The sequence below is a fragment of the Anguilla anguilla genome, chromosome 3 (assembly GCF_013347855.1).
Source record: "Anguilla anguilla isolate fAngAng1 chromosome 3, fAngAng1.pri, whole genome shotgun sequence".
Taxonomy (NCBI): domain Eukaryota; kingdom Metazoa; phylum Chordata; class Actinopteri; order Anguilliformes; family Anguillidae; genus Anguilla; species Anguilla anguilla.
Window position 1 is genome coordinate 57,188,953 of NC_049203.1, and position 22,007 is coordinate 57,210,959.

At 41.1% G+C, this 22,007-nt stretch overlaps 2 protein-coding genes across 5 annotated transcripts; one reads left to right on the forward strand and one right to left on the reverse strand.

The window, feature by feature from the left end:
- The first annotated feature begins 1,140 nt into the window (after window positions 1-1,140).
- LOC118222922 (Y-box-binding protein 2-A-like) lies at window positions 1,141-8,005 on the forward strand. 4 transcript variants are annotated; one of them, XM_035408858.1, is made up of 10 exons: window positions 1,141-1,314; window positions 2,761-2,824; window positions 3,218-3,251; window positions 3,333-3,422; window positions 3,698-3,955; window positions 4,562-4,662; window positions 5,433-5,634; window positions 5,988-6,125; window positions 6,654-6,727; window positions 7,414-8,005. In XM_035408858.1, exons 1-9 carry the CDS (start codon window positions 1,236-1,238, stop codon window positions 6,687-6,689), a joined length of 1,002 nt encoding a protein of 333 aa, XP_035264749.1. In that variant the 5' UTR covers window positions 1,141-1,235; the 3' UTR covers window positions 6,690-6,727; window positions 7,414-8,005. The 4 variants fall into 4 exon arrangements, with proteins under 4 accessions (XP_035264749.1, XP_035264751.1, XP_035264752.1 ...); XM_035408860.1 differs by having other exon boundaries at window positions 1,176-1,314; window positions 3,180-3,251; XM_035408861.1 differs by lacking the exon at window positions 1,141-1,314 and adding an exon at window positions 1,676-1,787 and having other exon boundaries at window positions 3,180-3,251.
- Window positions 8,006-9,490: 1,485 nt separating this feature from the next.
- On the reverse strand, window positions 9,491-20,757 carry LOC118222920 (solute carrier family 2, facilitated glucose transporter member 4-like). Its single transcript, XM_035408856.1, has 11 exons — window positions 20,304-20,757; window positions 16,183-16,278; window positions 14,847-15,007; window positions 13,596-13,720; window positions 13,285-13,400; window positions 13,017-13,179; window positions 12,414-12,601; window positions 12,077-12,181; window positions 10,860-10,961; window positions 10,060-10,263; window positions 9,491-9,730 (listed from the first exon to the last, which is right to left on the reverse strand). The coding sequence occupies exons 1-11, from the start codon at window positions 20,334-20,336 to the stop codon at window positions 9,491-9,493; spliced, it is 1,533 nt and encodes a 510-aa protein (XP_035264747.1). The 5' UTR covers window positions 20,337-20,757.
- Between the last annotated feature and the right edge of the window lie 1,250 nt (window positions 20,758-22,007).

Genomic DNA, 22,007 nt, shown 5'->3' on the forward strand with positions numbered 1-22,007 from the left:
AATACATCACGTGTACGGTTTGAATGAACTAGGCCTGAAGTTCGGACACGACACTGACCAGTGGTTGCCCCACAAGGCACACTTGGCGGTTTTCAGAGCTACCTGGTTAAATATAGTCCAGTGAAACATGAGCCCAGATTTATGTCTGGTAGACCAGGCGAGGCAGGGAGTACGGAGTAGTTCCAGTGCGAAAGAAGCTTAAATGGGACTCAATCTTTTTTCCCTTCTACCAGATGTTTACGGACTAATTTGGCGTTGTAGCCTACCTGAGATGCTGCATGTGCTGCTTCCCTTTAAAAATACGTGCATATCCAGGCATGGGAAATTACATTTCATAGACTTGAAATGCTTCCTGCCTCTCGCCCAATGCACGCCTGGAATAGGCTCAAGCACCCCCGCGACCCTGCTCAGGTTAAACCGGTATAGATAATTGATGGGTGGATGGATAGATGCATAGATATGAAATGCAATCAGTATGAGTTATAGCACATATAAAGAATATCACTCAAACTAATTGGATTATTATAAAGTTCATTTGCAAAATATGAACCAAGTGAACAACCTAAATGCAAATATGTTTCTTCATTTGTATAACTGAAAATTAAATGCAATATAATACGTTATGGTTGTGTTGCATGTTGGCCTATGTCATTTTTGCGTTTCTAGGCTAAATACTGAATTAAAATGAATTGATTTACTTCCATTGGCAGATATCGTCCACACTGATCATATGTCAATCTTTCTAGTTTTGAAGTTTCCTCATGCTACATGGCATGAACTTTTAAAAGGCATATTTTCATAAAGCAACTTGTTTCCTGTTAATTGGGCCAGTGTTCTGTGTTAATGTACATTACATTGCATTATTTTGTAATATATAGACTGTATGCCCTTAAAATAATATCACCACAACGAATTCCTATGTGCTACGTAAACCAGATTGTAATTTTGTGAATATGACATCAAAATCGCTTACACCTTTTGAAGTTTTTCTCTTTTCTTTTCAAATCAGACCAAGTTCCCCGCGAGAGCTCCGCACCTTGCATGCCACCAATTGTTGTGCTTCTTTTGGCCAATGGGACTCCGGCTATTGGCTAATCAAAAGCCAATGGTTGTGGGGCAAATTCGGCGTTACTCATGAGACTACAGGCATAAAAAGTTTGCACTGCCGACCCGAGCAAACCTAGGATAGAAAGAGGGAGGGGGGCAAGAAACAAAAAGCGTGATAGTGAGAGAAAATGAGCGACGCCGAAGTATCGGGCTCCCCGCCGTCGGCGCCGTTGGAGGACCAGCCACAGCTGGAGAAAAAAATTATAGGTAGGGAAATGACAAGATGACTTGAATGTAGAATTTTCCCATGAGAAATTAGCCTACCGTTTTTAAAGCTTTTTTCCGGTTAAATGTTTTTGAAAATCTTTGTTTTGCATGGGTAATGGGCACCCGCTTTCGTGGTATGATTTGTGATCAAATATTATGTCTCCGCATCAATATTTGAGTTGCATTCCATTGGTTTTCATGGTTCACGCCTTTACTCTCCCTTTGTTCACGTAAAGAAGGTGCATGGATCACAGTTTTCCCCAGTAGTGTGTTAAACCTGGTATGTAAACTCAATTGTTTGAACTTCAATATATGAGTTTAAGAATTCGTATCATTAAGCGTAGCCTACCATAGGTCGCTAGTTCCACGTGTTCCGTTTTCTTTCAGGCCACGAATGGTCTGGTCATTTGGTAGTGCAGGTGTGAAGACTTTTACCCCAGGCAAAAGTCCTGTGGCCATTTTCTCCAAAATGGGTAAATTGATATTGCTTCTTGACTGTAACTGCAGCCACGTTCTCATCGTATAATTTGCCGACAGTTCAACTGTTAAATTTTAACAGGCAGACTGATATAATTATAGACATAAGGAAATGAGAAGTAAGGAAAATTATTTGTTTGAAGTAAAATGTTGTGTTGTAGGCACAAAGTCTTATTCGTGTGGTTAATTCTTATGGATGCCAATTCGGACATGTCGAAATATTGTCCTGTCGATATTCAATCACAGAATGGCATTTTATTACACGGCTAACCGAGTGGGAAATATAGGAAAGGGGGGCTTTTAAATGGACAAATACAGATACATCCAACTACAATAAGGGCTTTAATCAGTTTTCTTGATCAATTAGAACAGTCTGTTCAATCTGTGAACTGTATGTCGATGTTTACCGATCCTAACCTACAAATCACAAAGTAAATCTGCATGCGTCAATTTTTGGAGAGAATATTTGAGGGTAGCCGATGTGATTGATTTAGAATGCAGCGATTTTAAGTTTTAAAATGATTCTTTATCCCTGGAAACTGGTATTCAATGAGGAGAGCACACAACCGCCTTTTGGCATTGGGCTAATTTCAGCTTCATTTCGGTTGCCTGTGAATTTCTCTGCTTAGGCCGCATTTCTTGTCCTACTTGACCTAGGTGTGGGGAAACACATCTCAAAGTTCGTTGTTAATAATCAACGAATACGCTCACACTATACAAACAACTTGGATCCATTTCTGGGTGATAAGTGAAGTAGATTACAGCATGCCCACTGTAAAGGACTTTGTAGGAAGTCTCCTTTAGAGGTTGACTTGCATATTAAAATGTTTTTGACCATTCCATTGTTTGTCTGATATTGAACAAGCATACATACAGACAGCTCAGGTGACCCTTCAAATATTGCTTGGGAAATTCTATTTGCATGATATTTATGTGGGAAAATATAACACCTAATTGATGTTGTTGCAGCTTCTCTGGTCCAAGGCACAGTGAAATGGTTCAATGTGCGGAATGGCTATGGCTTCATAAACAGGTACCTATGGCTATACATGGAAATATTTTTTAATATTCTCAAAATGAGGATTGCATGAAGGGTGAACAAGATGCATTTAGGTATTAAAATCTCATGTTAGTTTTGTCTGTAATCACTTGTACACATCATTGCAGTAATGCACAATGTGTACCGATTTCTCTGCCATTTCTTTTTGTCACATAATGGATACTTTGACCATTGTGGGACAAATCAAGTGAGTGTTCGTGTGTGCCTGTGTGCAGATGCATACATTTGTGAAGAATGGGCAATTGCCTTCTAAGAGGTTGGTCCATCTACCCCAATACTAGTCTGTGGATACGGTTTCATATTTCAGTGGTTCCTAATCTCTCAATAGATAATGACTGGACCTCACCTGTCTGTCCTTTGTCTTAGAAATGACACAAAGGAGGATGTTTTTGTCCATCAGGTGAGTTTGCTGGGATTTATAATTCAAGCAAGATTCTTATTGTGTCTGAGCCCCGATTCACTCAGAGTTTCTTTGGTTTAGACGGCGATCAAAAAGAATAACCCCAGAAAATTCCTTCGCAGTGTTGGAGATGGAGAAATTGTGGAGTTTGACGTAGTTGAAGCAGCTAAGGCAAGATGTCTGGGCTTTTTAAAATCCTTCTATTCCTAAAGAACAGAACAGGTTAAATCTATATTTGCGTTAGGTAATATGCAAAGGAGCACTAAGTTTATGCTTTAAGCAAAAAAATTACTTGTACTGTGTATGAAGAACCTTGTGCCCACTGTAATGGACATCATGCATTAAGAGTTGTAATCTGCATGTATGTCCTATATTATCATGGAGCCAACATTTTCTACACCCTTTCACATGAAAGGTTAAAGGAGAGTCATAACTTTCATTCCCAGGGCTCAGAGGCTGCCAATGTGACTGGGCCAGGGGGTGTCCCAGTCAAAGGCAGCCGTTATGCCCCCAACAAGCGCAGGTTCCGTCGGCGTTTCTTTCCTCGTGGTTCCCGACCTGGCCAGGCTGAACAGAGCAAGGGTGGAGAGGGCTCCTCTGGCCCCACATCTGAGGGGGAGGGGGCCGGCGAGGGTGGGGCCCCACAACCACGCCCCGTTCCTCGCCGCCGCCGCCCTCGCCGAAGGCAAGAGGGCCAGGAAGAGGTGAGGATCACAGAAAGACCACAGCATGGCCCCGTTTTTCCTGAGTGGACCATTCTGTACAGTTACCAGATGTGCATGTGTGCTTTGTTGATCTCAGTTTGGGATCATGCAGGCAGATTGGCCTGCTGCTTTTAAAGAGGTCTTGCTGAAAGTTGTGACGGGTAAATCGAAAGGAAAATTTTACTCTAGGTGTAATTGGGATGTTAATGGACTTGCCAAATTTTATTTGTAAACCAATGTGATTTTCACTGCTGAAAGAAAAGCACTTTAATATTATTTCATTAATTGAACTATATAATCTGTAAGGTTGGAAGTGCTGCTTCATGATAAAGAAAAAGGTCATACGGCGTTACCCCACTTGTGACTAAGTCTGGGCAGTACAACCCTGATTCTGGAAATCTACTGTCAGTAGGTTTTCATTTCAACCCTAATTTGACACACCTGATTATACCAATTAGCAGCTCAACTTGATTTCTAGCTCTTTAGTGGTGTGCATCGTAAATGTTAGAGTGAAAACCTACAGGATGGTAGATCTCCAGGAACTGTTGGGCGGCCCTGCCCTAGAATCTTTCCGTTCTTTATGTAGTTTGAAGTGTCTCCTCTTAGGGGGAGACGGGTGAACAGAAGAATGAAGGGGTCGTGGTGGAAGGGGAACTGGCTGTCCAGCAGAGAGCTGCTCCTCGGAGATTCAGGCCACAGTATCGCAGGTCAGTGAGGCCAAGTTCCTCACCGATGAGTTCAGAGGTCATACCGAACCCCTTCGACTCCTGTCATTTAATTAAATGTGACTGCTGGTGAGCGTTACTGTACAGCAGTGGTTTCCAACCCTGTTCCTGGAAATCTACCGTGCTTTAGGTTTTCATTTTAACCCTAATTTGGCACACCTGATTCTACTAATTAGCAGCTTAACAAGCTCTAGTTGTTGAGGTATGCCATGTAGGGGGTGAAAACCTACCGGACTATAGTTTTACAGGAACAGGGTTGAGGAGTTAGTTTCAGCATAGAAACGACATCACTTGTGTTTCGCAGAGCAATAAGACAAACGTCAAATCTCTAATTTGTTTTTTATTAATTCCTTCAAATTGTGAATACCATGCAAGTGAAACTCCCAATTTTTTTTTTCTGTTGTGGACAGTTTTGGTATTGCTGTCTGGTAGGGCACCATTTCTTCAGAGATGGCAAAATTAATTCCCTGGGTTTTTTTTCTTGTGTACTAGCAGTCATACCAGAAGCACTTACCCATTAATCATTAGTTGCAAATAGTTTATGATCATACTGTGAACTCCCTGCCAGGGATTATAGTATGAATCCACCTTAAATTGGTGCCCCTGCAAGAGATCATGATTTGTTACTGAAAATTAGTGTGCTGCCAAATAATTTGTGGTCTTGTCTGACTACAGTGTGCATAGTACATTAAAGCAATGTGCCTGGCAAGTGAGGCTAATTTTCTGCATGCACTGTTCTTCCCCCTCACTAGACCCTTCCGCCCCCGCCCAGCGGTTGGAGAACGGGCAGAGGGCCAGCAGTCCGCCCTCCCAGAGGGCCAGACAGAAGGACAAGAGGGGCAGCCTAATGGGGGACCGCCTGAGACCCAAGTGCAGAGGCCTCGCAGACAGTTCAGCCGCCGCAGGCTAAGGAACTCTGAGTCTGCGCCATCCAAGGCGACCCCTGCGCATGAGGTCAGCAGAGTTGCACCAATTATCTATAATTCTATTAAAACTTGTATGGGTATTTTATAGCCAAAAATGGCTAACCTCCCCCTTTTTATTTTTTTTTTATTTTTTATTTTTTTTAACCACTTGGTTCTGACTGATATGAGGTCCCTCGTGTAATTATATCCATAAACAATTATTTGTACCCAACCCCCCAAATCCCTCTTTGTTCTACATGACATCATGTTGCTGTGATGGCAACATGAAGAGCTGAGTGTGTCATTACATGTTTAATTTTAGAATGTTTAGATTTTTTTTTGTTGATAAATCTGTTATCTGAAATTTCCCCTGGGAAAAATTATTCTATTCTGCTCTTTCAGAATGGAACTGAAAAACCATCCACAGAGCCCAGCTCACCCACCCAAACATCCAAACCTGCAGATCTCAAGTCTTCACCCAAAGCTTCCCCAAAATCCTCCCCCAAGATGTCGCCCAAAACCGACAAGCCATCTGATAAGGTAAAGCTGAAGAAGCACAAACCTGAGCATTTCTTTTTATGTGATATTGGTAAGGTAAATTTATGGACTTACTGGCTTTGTATACTGTGCTTTTGTGCCCTTTATCTCCCTGATGTTGAATGTCGAAGTGGTTTTTATCAGCTCTCTCTGTAACGTCCAGTATTGATTTGAGGGCACAGGCAATTGTTTCCTCTGAAACGCATCAGCCACTGCTTCTCATCACACCACAGTTTGCTAATCTGACTCGGACATGATTTGGAGCACCCAGTCGACCAGTGGGAGTCACTGGTGCGCAGGTCATCCCGGCAAACTGAAACCCTCCCATCCCTGGCATATTGGCTCTCACTTCGCCTGCTAGCACATACCGGCACTGGCATGATCCACAGTCTCTTCCAGAACATGGGGCCCACTAAATTAGCAGCTACATTAAGTTTGCAGCAACTGGTACAGATGCTTATGCCTCACACATGACGGCATGCGTTCTTATGATGGTCTGTCATCCTTCATTCCCATTGTCCCTCTCTATAGGTGCCTGCTATGACAGTGACTCCACCTTCTGAATGACGCCACTGGGAAATGTGATCACATGACCCTTTTGAGAGGTGAGCAAGATAGGCTGATAAGTATAATAAGCCAAACACTGGGGTGATGGCAACTTTGTTCTCACCCATGGAAATTGGTGACAGAAGGGAGAGCTGTCATTTGTTCCCTTACAGAAATTGGATGTTTTACAATACTGTAAATATGTGGAATTTCCTTTAATACAATAAACATTTCTCAGCAGTGTTTAAATGTATTGCCATATCTGAAAGCAGCAGTAATTGTACAGTTGCCCCTATGTGCAATGTCTAATGTATTAAAATGTACAGTGTAATATTCTTTTTCAATATTTTCAGTATATATAATTTATATTTGGGGTGGAAAATGTATTGTTGGCAACCTGGATTTACTGCTTGTCATGATAAATCAATTTATATAGCAACTTTCTTAAAAAGCTGGTTCTCTTTTGGATTTAATGCAAAACTGGACTGTTTTAATGGGGGTGAATTCCTGTCCTCCAGGGCTGTACACAAGATTATCATTCCTGACCGCTTTCTGCTAAAAAAGTTATGATTTATAGAATGCCTCTTCCTCAAGTTATGATTGGTGTATTGGCTATGGGTCTGGAGTTGTCTACTTTCTGTGGGGTCATAAGTACACAAATTTGGTAGTACTAATCATGCTGCTTGTAACACTCATCCTTCTCTTCTTCCCCAAACCTTGTCCTTCCCTCCCCCACTCTCTGTAGGTCCCTGGGTGGGTTAGCTGGGGTTGGACCAGGCTCGTCTCTCCACACCTGCTGGGGGCAGTTCTTCCCCACCCCCCTCCCTCGCCCCCTCCCCCACCTCATCACACCCCACTAGACTTGTCTAGCCTGGACCCTTTAGCTGGACAAATGGGGGCAAAAGGGGAGTGCAATTTAGAAGTTTAATGGTGATGGAAATTGAAAAAACAACTCACGAAAATTATAAACCTGCACTGATGGCCACTTTTTCCACGTTCCCGCCAGTTTACTTTAATCTACTGAAAAGAGCTATAACGAAATGGTAACCAGGCCTATTTGGCTATTTATGTTTTAAGGGATGAGGAAAAGCTATGTTAGGGTGGTGGAGTGTAGGGTGGGATTGCACGTTGAGACCATACTATTGTCTACCACCTGCAGGGACTAATATAATGCTGCCCCCCTATTAATGAATCACAGCCTGAGCTGGATAATGATGTCCTTTTTTCCCATTTGTTCTGTTTGTCTTGTTTTTGTTGGCACTTTGGAGGGAATGATGTGCAATGAAACGTCAGTATATAAAATGTACATTAAAAAGAAAATCCTGTATGCAAAAATGTACATGCTGCAGTTTTTTTCCCCGCTTCTGCTGACTGCTCACATTCCAGACCACATCCTGTCACTTCAGTCTCCATTTGGGTTGTCCCTGTGACTCTTTAAAATTTCAAAACTACCGTTATGAAATCCAGGTTTCTAAATTGATATGTAATTTAATGTTTGTTTATAACGTGTAAGTGTACAATCTTTGTTGGCTGGTCACTTCAGATCATGGCTCAGAGTATCCAAGTACAATTGTGTATGTTAAAAGGGCCATTCACCCAACAATTGAAATTAATGTAGAGTACTATCTATCTGTCCATCCTGATGGTTTCGCTGAGATGAGTTTTCTAGATACCCACTGCAGCTCCCCCTGATACAACGGACCCAGGGGCATCACAGTGGGAGTGCTTTGGTTGAGACTGTGTGGGTATACTCAGTTTGTGTGCTTTGTAGAAAGTGGTTTTTCATTGAAATGTCCACAAATTAAGCTCTGTATATTTGTCACTGGCATATTTGGAAAGCTTGAGGTCTGTTGCATCAAGGTGAGCTGCAGCGGGTATCTAGAAAATTTGTCAAACACAAAAGACCAAAATGGCTTTTCATTAATTATGACTTTATATAAATTGCAGGTCCTCATGTTTTACAGTTTTTGTTTTGTAACAAATTGCCACAGACACACAGATCAGTACAGATTGGACATCAAACGGCATACATGCTTAAATTGGCAAACATCAGCAAACCCTACAATATCTGTATAGCTTTCATACATCTATTTAAACCTTAAAATCGATGGTGCTTATTTTGGGGTTGTTCAGATAGAAACTAGGTCTACTTGTACAATTGAGTGCATTAACTTTTTGGAGACCCTTTACCAGAACAAAATAACCTTAAAAACACTATATACATCATGTACTAAAACAATTTGTTTTAATAATACACTGTCTATTGAGCAGCAAGAGTAATCCCATTGATATCTGTCATACAGAGAGGTCCAGTCAATCATATTCCAAGGGATGTGTCCTGTGTGGCAGCCCCTCAGAGTTTAAACTGTGCTTGGATGGTCTCTGCTGGCCAAAAAGACATAGAACATTACCACTTTTAGGACAATGAATAATCCCCAGGATAGAGCGCTGTGTTCACTGTATGGAAATAGTTTACTTGTCAGTAACTGTGCTTGTGAGCAGCTTCCATTTCTGAGAAATAAAATCTGCAGTGTGTAGGTTAAAGTGCAGGAATATAATTTTCTCCTAAGCAACCGTGTGCATTCTTAGAGTAAAATCCCAGCCCACACCTTTTACTTCATTCATGGCTAGCCTTGTAAAATGTCTCCCGTTCCTTTCTTCCACATCCCTTACTGCCACTACACACCAAAAATGGTGTTGAGTTCTCTCCCACCCGTTTACTTGCTTTAGATTTTCTCGCTTCATAGCAGGCATCCAATCCCATCTTTTTCTCTCCCGTCCCTCTAGCTGAAGCTTGTCCCCCCCTCCCCAACCCCTATATCTCAGTTCAGACTTCCCTCCCCCAAGTACTCCAGCTCTGTGCTGGCCTTGTCCAGGTCCATGTCCATGTCCATGTCCATGCCCATGTCCAGGTCCATCATGCTGACTGGGCGACGTTGGAAGCCTGCAGAGATCTGGTCAAAGGTCTTTCCCCGTGTCTCAGGCACTCGGAAGAATGTGAAAAGAAGGAAGAAGAGGAGGAGAACTGCAAAGATGAGGAAGACATATGGGCCACAAAGATCCTATGAAGAGGGAGAAAGGGTTGTAGGGTTACCAGTCTGGAACTGGACAGATCTTGATGAATAACAACCGTGTCAGACTACAAGGCTCTATTGATCAATTTCAAGAATAAAGTTCATATTATACTCTCAAATTCTGCTTAGATTTTTTGTAACAAAAGGAAAATGGTAAAATTTTAACTGTACGACTGAGTATAAAACATCTCTTACATTTGACATTAGTTTACCTGCTTCATAATGTGTATTCAGTGGTTGAAACAGTTGACTGAATTTCTTTCACAAAAATAAGTATTACTAAAGATCAATTACCATGATCAATTTCTCATACTCACAGCGATGTACTGGAAGCTCATGCCGATAATGAAGTTGGCGGTCCAGTTGGAACAGCCAGCAACAGCCATAGCGGCTGGCCGTGGACCCTGGGAGAAAAGCTCGGCCACAAAGAACCAGGGGATGGGCCCTGGGCCCACTTCAAAGAACGCCACAAAGCCGAAGATGGCCAGCATGCTGATATATTTCATTGACGGCACGCTTTCCTGACGGGGCCAGAGGAGGGGGAGAGATCACTTAGAAGGGTGAATGCAAGCAGACAGAGGATGTGAGGCAGCAGTAAGAGCATTTGTAAGCAAATGCCTTCATGAAGGGTGGTGCAGGTTTTCAGTATTTCACGTACAGCCCATTAATGCTGCTAGGTTAAAAAGGCAAGCACAGGTTGAACCAATAAAAACCAACCCACTGATGTTTTTTTTCGGGACATAGGTGTAACAGAATTTTCTGAATTTGCAAGAATGGGTAAAACCTTGCTGCACAGGAATTATGTTACAAAAATAATAATCTTTCATTTTTATTCTGAGCATGATTAGCACTGAAAAAGTGCACTATGCCATGTGGCACCCCTGCATATCATCATCTTATAATCCTAATACCAGCCTGCACTGGTGTCCTTCTTGTTCTATACTCAGTTCTACAGGCAGTTGCAGAAGAGCCAATGCATAGAGGCAGGGGCAAAGAAGAGGACAGAATGAAGAGAGTTGCTTACAATGCCCATTAAGTGGGACAGGAAGTACTGAACCTCAATCAGTATGAGCTTCATTTCATTCTTAAGTGTCATCTGAACCCTTGCTGAACTTACCAAGAGAGCAAGAGCCACGGTCATGATGATGGCACACAAACACATGCCACCCAATCCCAGCATGTGAAGTGTTCGACGACCCATCTTCTCCACCAGAAAAAGCTGTTAATTGAACCACAAAGAACAAGCAGGTCAGTATGAAGGTAATTTTTCAATTTGAGTTGTGAATAACATTGGAGATATTCAGTCTATTTGTGAATTTGTCAGTAAATAAATATCAACAACAGAACGGCCAGCTTAGTGTTTGTAGAGTACTGAAATAAAGTTGTATGTTGACAGACGAGACGAGTAGAGGCCTGAACCAAAATGATGGAAAGAGGAAAGTGTGTAGAAAGAAAGGAACTAATGACCCAAAGCATGCCACCTGTGTGCAGAAATATCTTAGCAACTTGGATCCAAACAAATGCTTCAAAATTAATTTGATGGTGCTTCACCTTGTAGCAGGACAATGAGCCCAAACATACTGCTTAAGCAACCAAGTTTTTCAGGGCCAAAAACTGGCATGTTCTTGACAGGTCAAGTCAATCACCTGACCTGAATCCAATTGAGCATGTGTTTCACTTGCAGACGTCACACAGTCATTGAAATGAAGAGGATGTGCAACTGAATACTAAATATCACTTTATTTAAATATATTTTCATTTTTACTTTTGGTTCCCTACAATGAGTAACTATGTATAAAACAGGCAATAATTCCTACATGGTTCACCCTATATGGATGTAAACACCCTGAAATCAAAGCTGACAGTCCGTACTTTAACCTCAAATTCATTGTTACAATTTAAATCCAATGTGATAGAGTACAGGGCCAAGAAAAGCCTCGCAGTCCAAATACATATGGACTGCACCATATATAATTCACTCTGATTAAGCAATTTTCAATTAGATATAGACAACCAATCTTGGCACAGTTTGGAAATTTTCCACTTATCTGTTTTACATTTTAAAGGTGTCATGGTAATATTTAGAATCTACAAATAGCTGCAGTTTCTAGAGCAATACTGCAATGAAATGAAAATAATAAAAAATAAATATCCTCTTTGTTTCACAGTAAGATAACAGCACATTTTTGACATTCAACTAGTGCCAGTAGCAATTGTTGATACAGTATTTATTTTAATATATTTATGCTGATGTAATATATATATATATATATATTAATCTAATAGTGTTACTGATTGCATATATTGCTCCGCTATCCCCTACTGTAAGCCTACCGAGACCACTGTGAAGGCACAGTTGACCGTTCCAGCGCCGATGGTGGCATAGACTGGGCTCTGCACCCCTGCCTTCTGGAAGATGCTGGTGGAGTAGTAGAATATCTGAATGGGAGACGGGACAGAAGCAAGGAGCCTTATCTAAGGGGGTAAACACTGGAACATACTCTTGAGTGACAATGCAGAAAACATTCCCTGCCATCCATTACTCTTTGTTCACACTTATAGCCCCATCCCTGACTGGCGTCCAGCTCCAAGCCCTCAGTACATCCATGAAGCCTAGCCTCCCAGTTACGCTAACAGCTAGCCGCAGCTGCTTAGTCACACAGTAACTCACAGCATTGATCCCGGTCAGCTGTTGTGAGAGCTGGAGAAGGATGGCAATGATGATTGGCTGTCGGTAGAGCGGTGAGCGAAAGATCTCTGCGATGGACACTTTCCTCTCCATGTCCATCCTCCTCTTTTCCTCTTTCATTTCTGCAAGGGCGTTGCCCACATCCTGCATCCCTGTCAGCCGCCGGAGGCCTAAGGAAGGAGGGAGTGATAGAGAGATGGGGCAGTGTATGCATGTAACTACTGGGGCCTAGAAAATAGAATGCATCATCCAGTGAGTCTAAATTTATCCCCCACATTTTATTGCAAGATTTAGCATTAGTTACAATTATTACAATGAGTATGAAAATGTGATAAGAACCTTAATGCGATTTTAATGGAACAAAATTGGGTATACTTAATGTTGATTACAGACATATTTGTTGACTTAAATTGTATTCAGACCAGTGAAACAATGTAGCGTAAGCGGAATTGTATATAAGCTTAATATACAAGTTTAACCCTTTCTGTTTATTAGTGTTACGCAGCACTACCAGTGTTCATTGGTCTATACTGTGTTCCTCAGGGTGTGTTAGCAAGGGGTCTGTTCTCCATGTGGGGTTCCTACCACTCTTGGCATGGTGTTCCTGGCTGCGGATGATATAGAGATAGCGTGGGCTCTCTGGGCAGAAGGGCAGGAGCGCCATCTGCAGGACAGTCGGTAGTACTGTCACTCCCATGAGCACTGGCCACAGTGTTTCACTGCCCAGTAAGGACTCCAGCCCCAGGATCTGGAGAGTGAGAGACAATGTGTAAATTATGCAGGGTAGGTGTTGCACTCTCTCTCACACACACAAACACACACACATACACACACTCATCAAACACAGCTTTACCTGGGCAAATAATATCCCAGTAACAATGGCCAGCTGATGCAGAGTCCCCAGTGCCCCTCGCAGACTGGTGGGTGCAATTTCACCCACATACATGGGTACCAGCCCTGACGCCAACCCTGAGAATGAACACATTTAGCATTATAATGCGATGACTTCATCAGGTTTCATCTAAATCCATCCATTTTAAGTTATCCTATTTGTAAACAGACAAAATCGACAGATGGAAAGACAAACACACATCCACTGACATGTGCCTCTACAAAGGAGAGACTAAACCTTTGTCTAATCCAAAGGAAAAAAGAAGTACTTACCACAATATGCACCAATGATGAAACGGCCTAAAATCATCATCTCAAATGAGAGGCAGAGCTTAGCCATGCCCATCATGGCTCCACCAATGAATGCCAGCAGGTTATTAATGAGCATGGCTTTCCTCCTGTTAGATTGCATACAACAGTTAAAATAAATTTAGATATTGTTCATTTATCTTCAATAGAAGTGGTTGTATGACAGGTGTGAGATTCCTCCAATAAACAACTTATGGTATGGATCTATAATGTAGCAATAAGATAAATGATTAATTCAAGCACTTCATTATTTCAGGGCTATTAAGAAATAATCAAAATCAGCAATAACCATATCAAATTCTAGTTCAGGGTCGCCCAACCCTGTTCTTGGAGATCTACCATCCAGTAGGTATTCACTCCAACCCTAACAAAGCACACCTCATTCAACAGCTAGAGGCCTCACTGAGCAGCTAATTAGTAGAATCAGATGTGCCAAATTAGGGTTGAAATGAAAGCCTACATGACAGTAGATCACCAAGAACAGGGTTGGGCAGCCCTGCTCTAGGACAAGCTAACAGGTGCATACCTATGAAATAGGTGAATTTGTTAGCTGCCAACATAAAATGAAATACATTTTAAGCATAACCGATTATTTTAATGAGGAAGCAATATGCTCCATGGATTTAAAAAAGTCCTATGGAAGGGAAAGGAGGGGCATATAGTTGGTGAGAGAACACATGCAGTATGGTTCATCTGTGAGGACACAACATGCCATAAAAATACCCTCAGCTTCCAGAAGAACACTTTGATCCTACTAAACATGTACAGAGGGCTAAGGTGACCCTATTCTCTCTCTGAATCCTCTTTCACTTTACAAGAACTCTGGGCTCAGGTCCAGATCATGTCCTCATGCATATTCTGATATCTGAGATGGACTTAACTGCATGTGTGCACAGACAACATATATTAACTAATTAATTAATATCCAAATATAAATAATGGTGTTAGGTTTGTGCTATAAAATGACTAGTAACATCTCTGGTTCGATTAAAATTGGCCCTGGATTAGATTTGGTGATCTCATTTTATGGGGAAAATACCGCATTGTCTGTTCGTTTTATAGTTTGTATTTGTTAATGTGTATGCATGTAGGACTGTGTGTTCATGTGGGTGTGAGTGTGTGTGTATGAAGTGGACAGTGGAACTTAATTGAATCCATGTTCTTGTGTAATCCATTGAGCACTGCATAGGTCTGTCACTCTATCAGGTGTCCTACCTGCCAAGCCACTCAGAGACGAACCCCACGCAAAATGAAGACATCATGCCCCCGACGGAGAAGATGGCCACTGATAGGGACCATAGGGAAGTGAGGGTAGTAGTGGGTATGGGTTCCTTGTAACGGTGGATCCATGTAGCATTGTAGTCCTTTTCAATAATCTGACCAGGGAGCAGAGGCAGAAAAGAAAGACAGAGCACAGTAGTATTCAGCACAGAAAGAGCCCATGTATGCATGCTAGTTGCTAGTATGTAGTATGCTATGGATGTATGCCTTGCATATAATTTCATTAGGAAAATGGCGAGTATTGTTGAACTGAATGGCCTGCCCTCGTCATTATGTTATGTTATGCACACCCAACAATCCACAGAGACTTCACTAGCTGTTGGTTGGAAAACACAGATGTATAATATAAGTAACAGACAGTGGTTTATACATGCTGCAATAGAACCACAAACCACAGTAACGAATTCCTCAACCTGATGATGTTTTTACACCCACTTTTACGTTTGTACGTGTACTGAATGCGTCACTGCCTGAATGTGATACGCCTCCCTTGTCTGTGTCACCGTGTGAACCCTAAACGAACCTTATGAACAAACCTCAAAATAGCCTTCTTTCCCATGACACCAGAAGCAATGCCCCTCTCCAGCCTCCGGTTGCACCCCCAGCTGCGTCAGACACCCGAGCCGGGGGTTATTTAAAGGAGGCGGGTTCAGAAGTGGGGCTTGTACGTATTTTTGGCTGGCCAGTGTTTCCGCAAACTGCACGTTGCACACACCCCCCTTCATGTTGACATTATTGGAATGCCTCCCTTACCTGCTCTACCCACACTCTCAGTTGCACGGCTCTCTCTTGCTCTCCCTCCCTCCCTTTCCTTTATCTTATTTTTTCTTGCCCACCACTTTGCAATTACCTCTCAAACTAAGTTAACGTTTATTTGACCTGGTTTTAGATTCCATGCTGTTTAATTGCAATGCTCCATTTCTTCATTCTAGTGTTATCGCTGACCTTCTTCAAAGCACAATGCATTCATATAGTCAAGCTTTTATGTGGCCTCTAACATCTTTTTTTTAATATATTATTGAAGAGGACCAATACCGCAAAATGTTTACAAGAACTTCATTAGTACATTTGAAGCATAAATTACTTCATTTTTGAATTTGCTTTTTGCCTAGAAGATGACATTGGTTTTCCCCTGTGCATATCTATGAACTTTCTATGTGCATCAGTGCGTTGTTACACAAACCATTCAAAGTATGATATGCTCAAGTTTATTCATGTGTAGCAAACAGGCCACAATAAATTACATTAGGCAAAAAAATTAATGACTTACCTTTTGGGGTGCATTGATGACACCAATATTGTACCCAAATTCAAGGGACCCCAAAACCGCAGTGAACACAGAAAGGGCAAGGGTTCCAGTCACTCTCTGTGTAAACAGAATACACTGTTATCATTGTGCAAAAAATTGGTCCTTGGGCAAGTCTTGGTTCCTGTCCCTGCCAAGGACATACCAGCACAGGGAGGGGAGTAACTATTATGCAGAGTCAATTTCTTTTTATTTCTGTATTTATTCATGTATATATAAATGCAGTACTGTGGTAGTATTTGAAAACACCAAACAATAATTTAATCCTCACAAGGCCTTTGTACTTTGCTCACACAACAGCTATAATACATTTAAACTAATATCTTGTCCAGTCAGCGAGACACCACTATCAGAAACAATATGGATCTCTGTAGAGCAAAGTTGCAAACTTGGATAATGTGTGTATAAATGGTAATATAAATAAAAACATTTGGTTAAGATGCCAGTTGAAGCAGTGTTGCTGTACCCTGCGGCTCGAAAGTGAATTGCATCAGCAAGATATATGAAATTGCATCAGCTCCATGTTTGAATACCATATGAAAATATGAGCGGTGTTTATGTGTGATATCACAATATTACCCATGATTACTGTATGCGTTTTAATACCCCCCCCCCTCCATAATTTGGATCCCTTGTCATATATATGACAGATTTCATTACTACAATCTCTGACGTCGATTTGGGAGAGTGCAGAAAAGCACTCCGAAGCTTGCAATACCAAGCACCACTTCTTACCACACCACAGTTCACAAGTTGGGCTTACAGAGGGGGTCGCTCAGAGGAAAACACTTAATGCGCAGCTTAATACGTAAACTTGCAAGTGCCTGATCAACCAGTGGGGGTTGCTGGTGTGCAACGAGAGGCTGTAACCACTGCCGACTGAAACACTCTCATCCCTGGGCGAAGCTAGATCCAGTCATGTGTTACCCTGCAGGGCTGTTGGCCACAATCGATGAGTATGTGTTTCACATTACATTTACATTACCTTTATTTGGCAGCCGCTTTTATCGAAAGCAATGTACAAGAAGTGCATACCAAAGGTCATTGGACTCCTACAAAACACAGGTCCAGTAATGTACAATACTCATTATGTAACAGTTATCCATAGCCATGGACATCAAGTCCAAGTTTTATTTATGAGGAACAAACAGACCAACCTTCCCCCCTTTCCAAAACCTACAAAATCTACTATTCTCTGTCACCCCTCGCTTTCACTCCACTCTCACAAAATTGTCTCTGGTTTGCGGTATAGTAACCTTCTCAGTAATATATATTATCTCACAGTGATCACATTACATCTTTGTAAGGACTTTCCATAATCTTTCAATCACAGACAAATCCTCCATAATGTATATATCAGTCAGACCCTTTCATGAGGGACACAGTCAACCACCCCCCCCCCCCTCACGCACACACACACACACACACACACCCACACACAGAAATATTGCTATATTTATCTGTGATGGTAATGATGAAAAATCTATTTAAATAAGGCCTGGGCTTCACTGCTTACCATATGATTAGGGATTGGACATTAAGTTCCATTGCCTCTGCCATCAAGCTGAACACACCTGTCCCCACAATGACTGACAGGGTCTCTGAGAGGCACCAGGCAGTCCTACTGTTTACATCTGTTTATTGCCAACATGCTCAGGCTGGAATATAGTAGGTCGTCTCCTGTGCAGCATTTGTCATGAATGCTCACAGGTTGCTTTGGCAATTTGTTTATTACTTTTCTGAATTATTTCTGAATAATACTGTCTCACTGCCTCCTCTGTTTCTGGATTGAGAGTTACTTGATGCATGTTTTCCTGTTATTATAACTTTCATACAGTAGATTACATTAGGTCCCATTTAAAAATGCCTTTGGTGGGTTGTATTTGTTCTTTTCAGATGCCTTGATTAATTTTATTCTATACCAGCATACCAAATCTTCTTTGCATTAACATACTTTCAGCAAATGAATGCAGTGCGTCTGAGAATGTCCTTTTAATATATTCACTACTTTTATCTCACAAATGAGACTTTTGAATGTGAAATTGCCTAACGCTTTCAATTATTGCTTCTGAACCAACTGACTATACACATATGTCACACCTTGCATATGTCAGCAACGTGACTTGCTGTGACCTTGTCACAGCGAGTCTCATGGTGACTTTTGTTTTGTAATTAGGTAGAAAAACAATGCAATACGTTGAAAAAAAAGAGAAAAGGGCCAGTTATGCCTGATTTCTCTGGCTATGGACTTTGCTATAATTCTTCTAAGAAAACAAAACAGTAAGAAGAGGAGTGGAAATGGTAACATTAAATTTAACAGGGAAGGTCTGTCATAAGTGTATGACAACATCAGTAATTACAGTGCTAGTAACGGTATATCACGAAAACATATATCACAAGTCCCAAAGCTGATTCCACTGCTTGCCCCCGTTTCATAAGCACCTACTACCCTCACCATTGTCCCTTCCAACTTAACAAGATAGAGAAACTGTGAATTGGGTTCAGTTGCACATGCTTACCCTCAAAGACTGGGATTAGATATTATTATAATAACGCAAAAACAAAAGGCAAAGCTGAGGTCAGTTTGTACAGGGCATTCTCTCTTCAGCAAAATCAACCATCACTGGAAAAAGTCTTGGGAAATTATCAGATCGGCCATTCATATTACATTGTTCCTTACAATCATTAATTGACAGAACACTGTAAAGATAAGGAACAAAAGTCTGATTCTTCTCAAGATCAGGCACATTTTTGTTGAATGGTTGAACGAATGGTTAAATCAAAAGAACATGATATTGAAAAGGTTAATTTTGTTTGACACGAACACACCCTCTGGTCATACATAAACTGCTCAGGTTTTTCTTTGACATTGGGAAATATGTGCCTCCTGTCAAGGTCAGATTTTTAAGTGACAAGATAATCATCTCATACTTCCAAATGTGACAAAATATTTAATTAACATGAAAATATATGCCTACTTTGTGCATTATGTTAACATGGACATATGATAATTACATTTCTGAAGAAAAAAAAACTTTACCCAGACAACTAGACTAATAGTTGGCCTCAAGTAACTGTATTTAAATTAAGTGTTAATAATGCTAAAATGCTGGAAAAAAATAAAAAATTCTAATAAAAAACAAAAAACAAATATGAAACAAACACAAATGATTCTTTTTGCCTGAGTAATGACCTTGACCAGAAATGGTTCTTTATCAGCTTTCGAGAATATCAGAAAATATGCCAGAGGTATGAATAATTCAGGCAGAATAAGCCTGCTTTTGTCTTTAAATTTAATCAATGTACAGGACTCTTCCCCATGTATTTTCTAGACTGATTGCTAGATTACATGGAAACACAACAGAATGTGAAATGAAAGGACTGTTAAGTGCTTTCTGTCACGGATATGACTGAATGACATTGTGCAAATATACGGTGTGAATACAGTGATATTCGAATTTATTTCGAACTACTGCTATGTAGTAATATCGCCTTCTAAAAACGTACGCAATCTTTATGTTTGTATTACTTATAACAAAATCACACGGATTTGCTGCAACTTGAGGCCAATGTGTTGTTGACTTGTCTTTCAGCCGGGTAAGGCAGGCCTACTGTACTGTTCTCGGTACTGCTCCACCCCCTGGGGAAATACCAGTAATCTCGCAGGTGAGTTGAGCAGACCAACACACACCTGAGCTATGAAAGGTGGAGGTGGAAAATACAAATATGTGGAGTAAAAATTATAAGGAAGAGCATTTCCATTAAATATGGATAAGAAAAAGGTCTCCTGGTATTACAATGACTAGCATTCACGTCTGGTGGTTCCTATGGTTTAATGTATCTACCTTACTGAATGCATTATCAAATATATTGAGTTGCGCAGTCATGTAGAGAAGCCGTGCTGCAGGTAAGCATTTTGACTGAGGGAATGCTCGCTGGTGATGAAAGGAGTGGAGGTGTAAATGATTACTTTATTGCAATAACTTATAAAGTCTTTTTTAACAGTCATTGAGCCGTGATAAATAAACAGATGGCATGTAAAGTCATTTTTTTAAGTAAAACGAAGAAATTCATGCTAGCATTACCTCCGCTCCGAGTTGCTGAAACCCAGCCGGCATGGCTTTGACAGGACGAGACACTTGACTCAGTCTTTGCTTTTAAAGTGTCTCGTTCTCCCTGTCTCCAATGGGCAAGGCTTTCTCTACCCAGTTGACAAGTCCAAGTGGAAAAAGTGCTGGACAAATTTCACTTACAATGGATGGTAAAATACAATCCAATACCATGGAAAAAATAACTTGAACCCAAACTGAGAGGACGCCTCCCTCGGGTTTTAAATCCGAACCAGCGAAGGCGCTTGAGTAGCACTGTTATAACCTTTCCGTTTACACTGTCCACTTTTAAGTTTATAGTAGGCTGTGTCTGTTCGGTCTGGATAGAATGACACAAAAATACACACTCGCACACCTCTCGTTATTTTTTAAAGGAGGGGGAGAGAGAGGGGGAGGAGGCATGGAATTGCTCTACAGGGTATCAAACCACTCCATTCGTTCCAGGTCCTAAAACAGAGGTCGTCTCCTCGGGGGGAAACGAAAGCAGAAATTTGTCTTGACCTTATCAGCGATTGGCTGAAAGCAAGAAGAGTTTGTTTGCTGTGTATACACAATACGAATGGCCTTTTCGGCATGATTTTACGTACTGTGCCTGTGTTTAGATAAATCTCATAAAAACACGTTTTCAACGTACAAAAATGCCAAGTTACTCACACATACAAGACATACACCGTCTATAACTCATTCATTCACACTGCCAAAATCCAGGCCTGCCATTAAAAGTATTGAGATCAAAATGACGCCAAGTTACGGTACTACAAACAATATAGGCTATCTTGCCTCACCGAAATTAAATAAGATGTATTCCAAAGTAATACTACCCAATATTTCCTCAATTCTTTGAAGTCACGTGGCCCTGTATACGCATGCAGTACATGGACAGGCCAATCATACGTGTGGATGGCTTTCTCACAGTCAATATTGATTGAATAGGCGTCTAATATGTCCAATTCGTATAGGTATGTATGTATTTCGCTGCCCAGTCTTTCTGTTGCGTGGATGATTGTATGTGTCTTGGTATAAATGTCTGTTCGTAAATGTGAATGTAACATGCTGCGAGGGAAATGTCCCCATGGGGCTAAATAAGTTCTCTATGTATGTATGTACAATATGTATTTCACATGCAGTATTTATTGTATGTAGCAAATATACAATAACTTGTACATGTACACAAATTCAGTTCAGAAGCAAGTATAAAAAGTATCTGGATAAATATGCTGACTGTAGTTACTCACCAGCAGTTTTCTACATGAATGTCAATGTGTTCCATGAGGCAATTCGAAATATTTGACACTTTGATCTGACACAACGTTTGCATGACATTGTAAAATGGTAAGATTACAAAACACAGGGCCAAGTGACTTGAAAGAATTGAGGAAATATTGGGTAGTATTGCTTTAGAATACATCTTATTTAATTTCTATAGTTATAAACGGTGTATGTCTTGTGTGTGTGAATAACTTGGCATTTTTGTACGTTGAAAACGTGTTTTTATTACGGCTATCGTTGTGTGAATTTTACAGTCTGATGAGCGTGTACCGTTTAGCAGTTTCGGTTTAATATATATATGTAAAACAGTTCAGAAGAGTGCGGTGGCGTAAGCGTAAACGCATCAGAAACGCAGGTGAAATATGGCCAGTGTATGTACTCACGGATTTGACGGCCATCCAACGAGCCTTG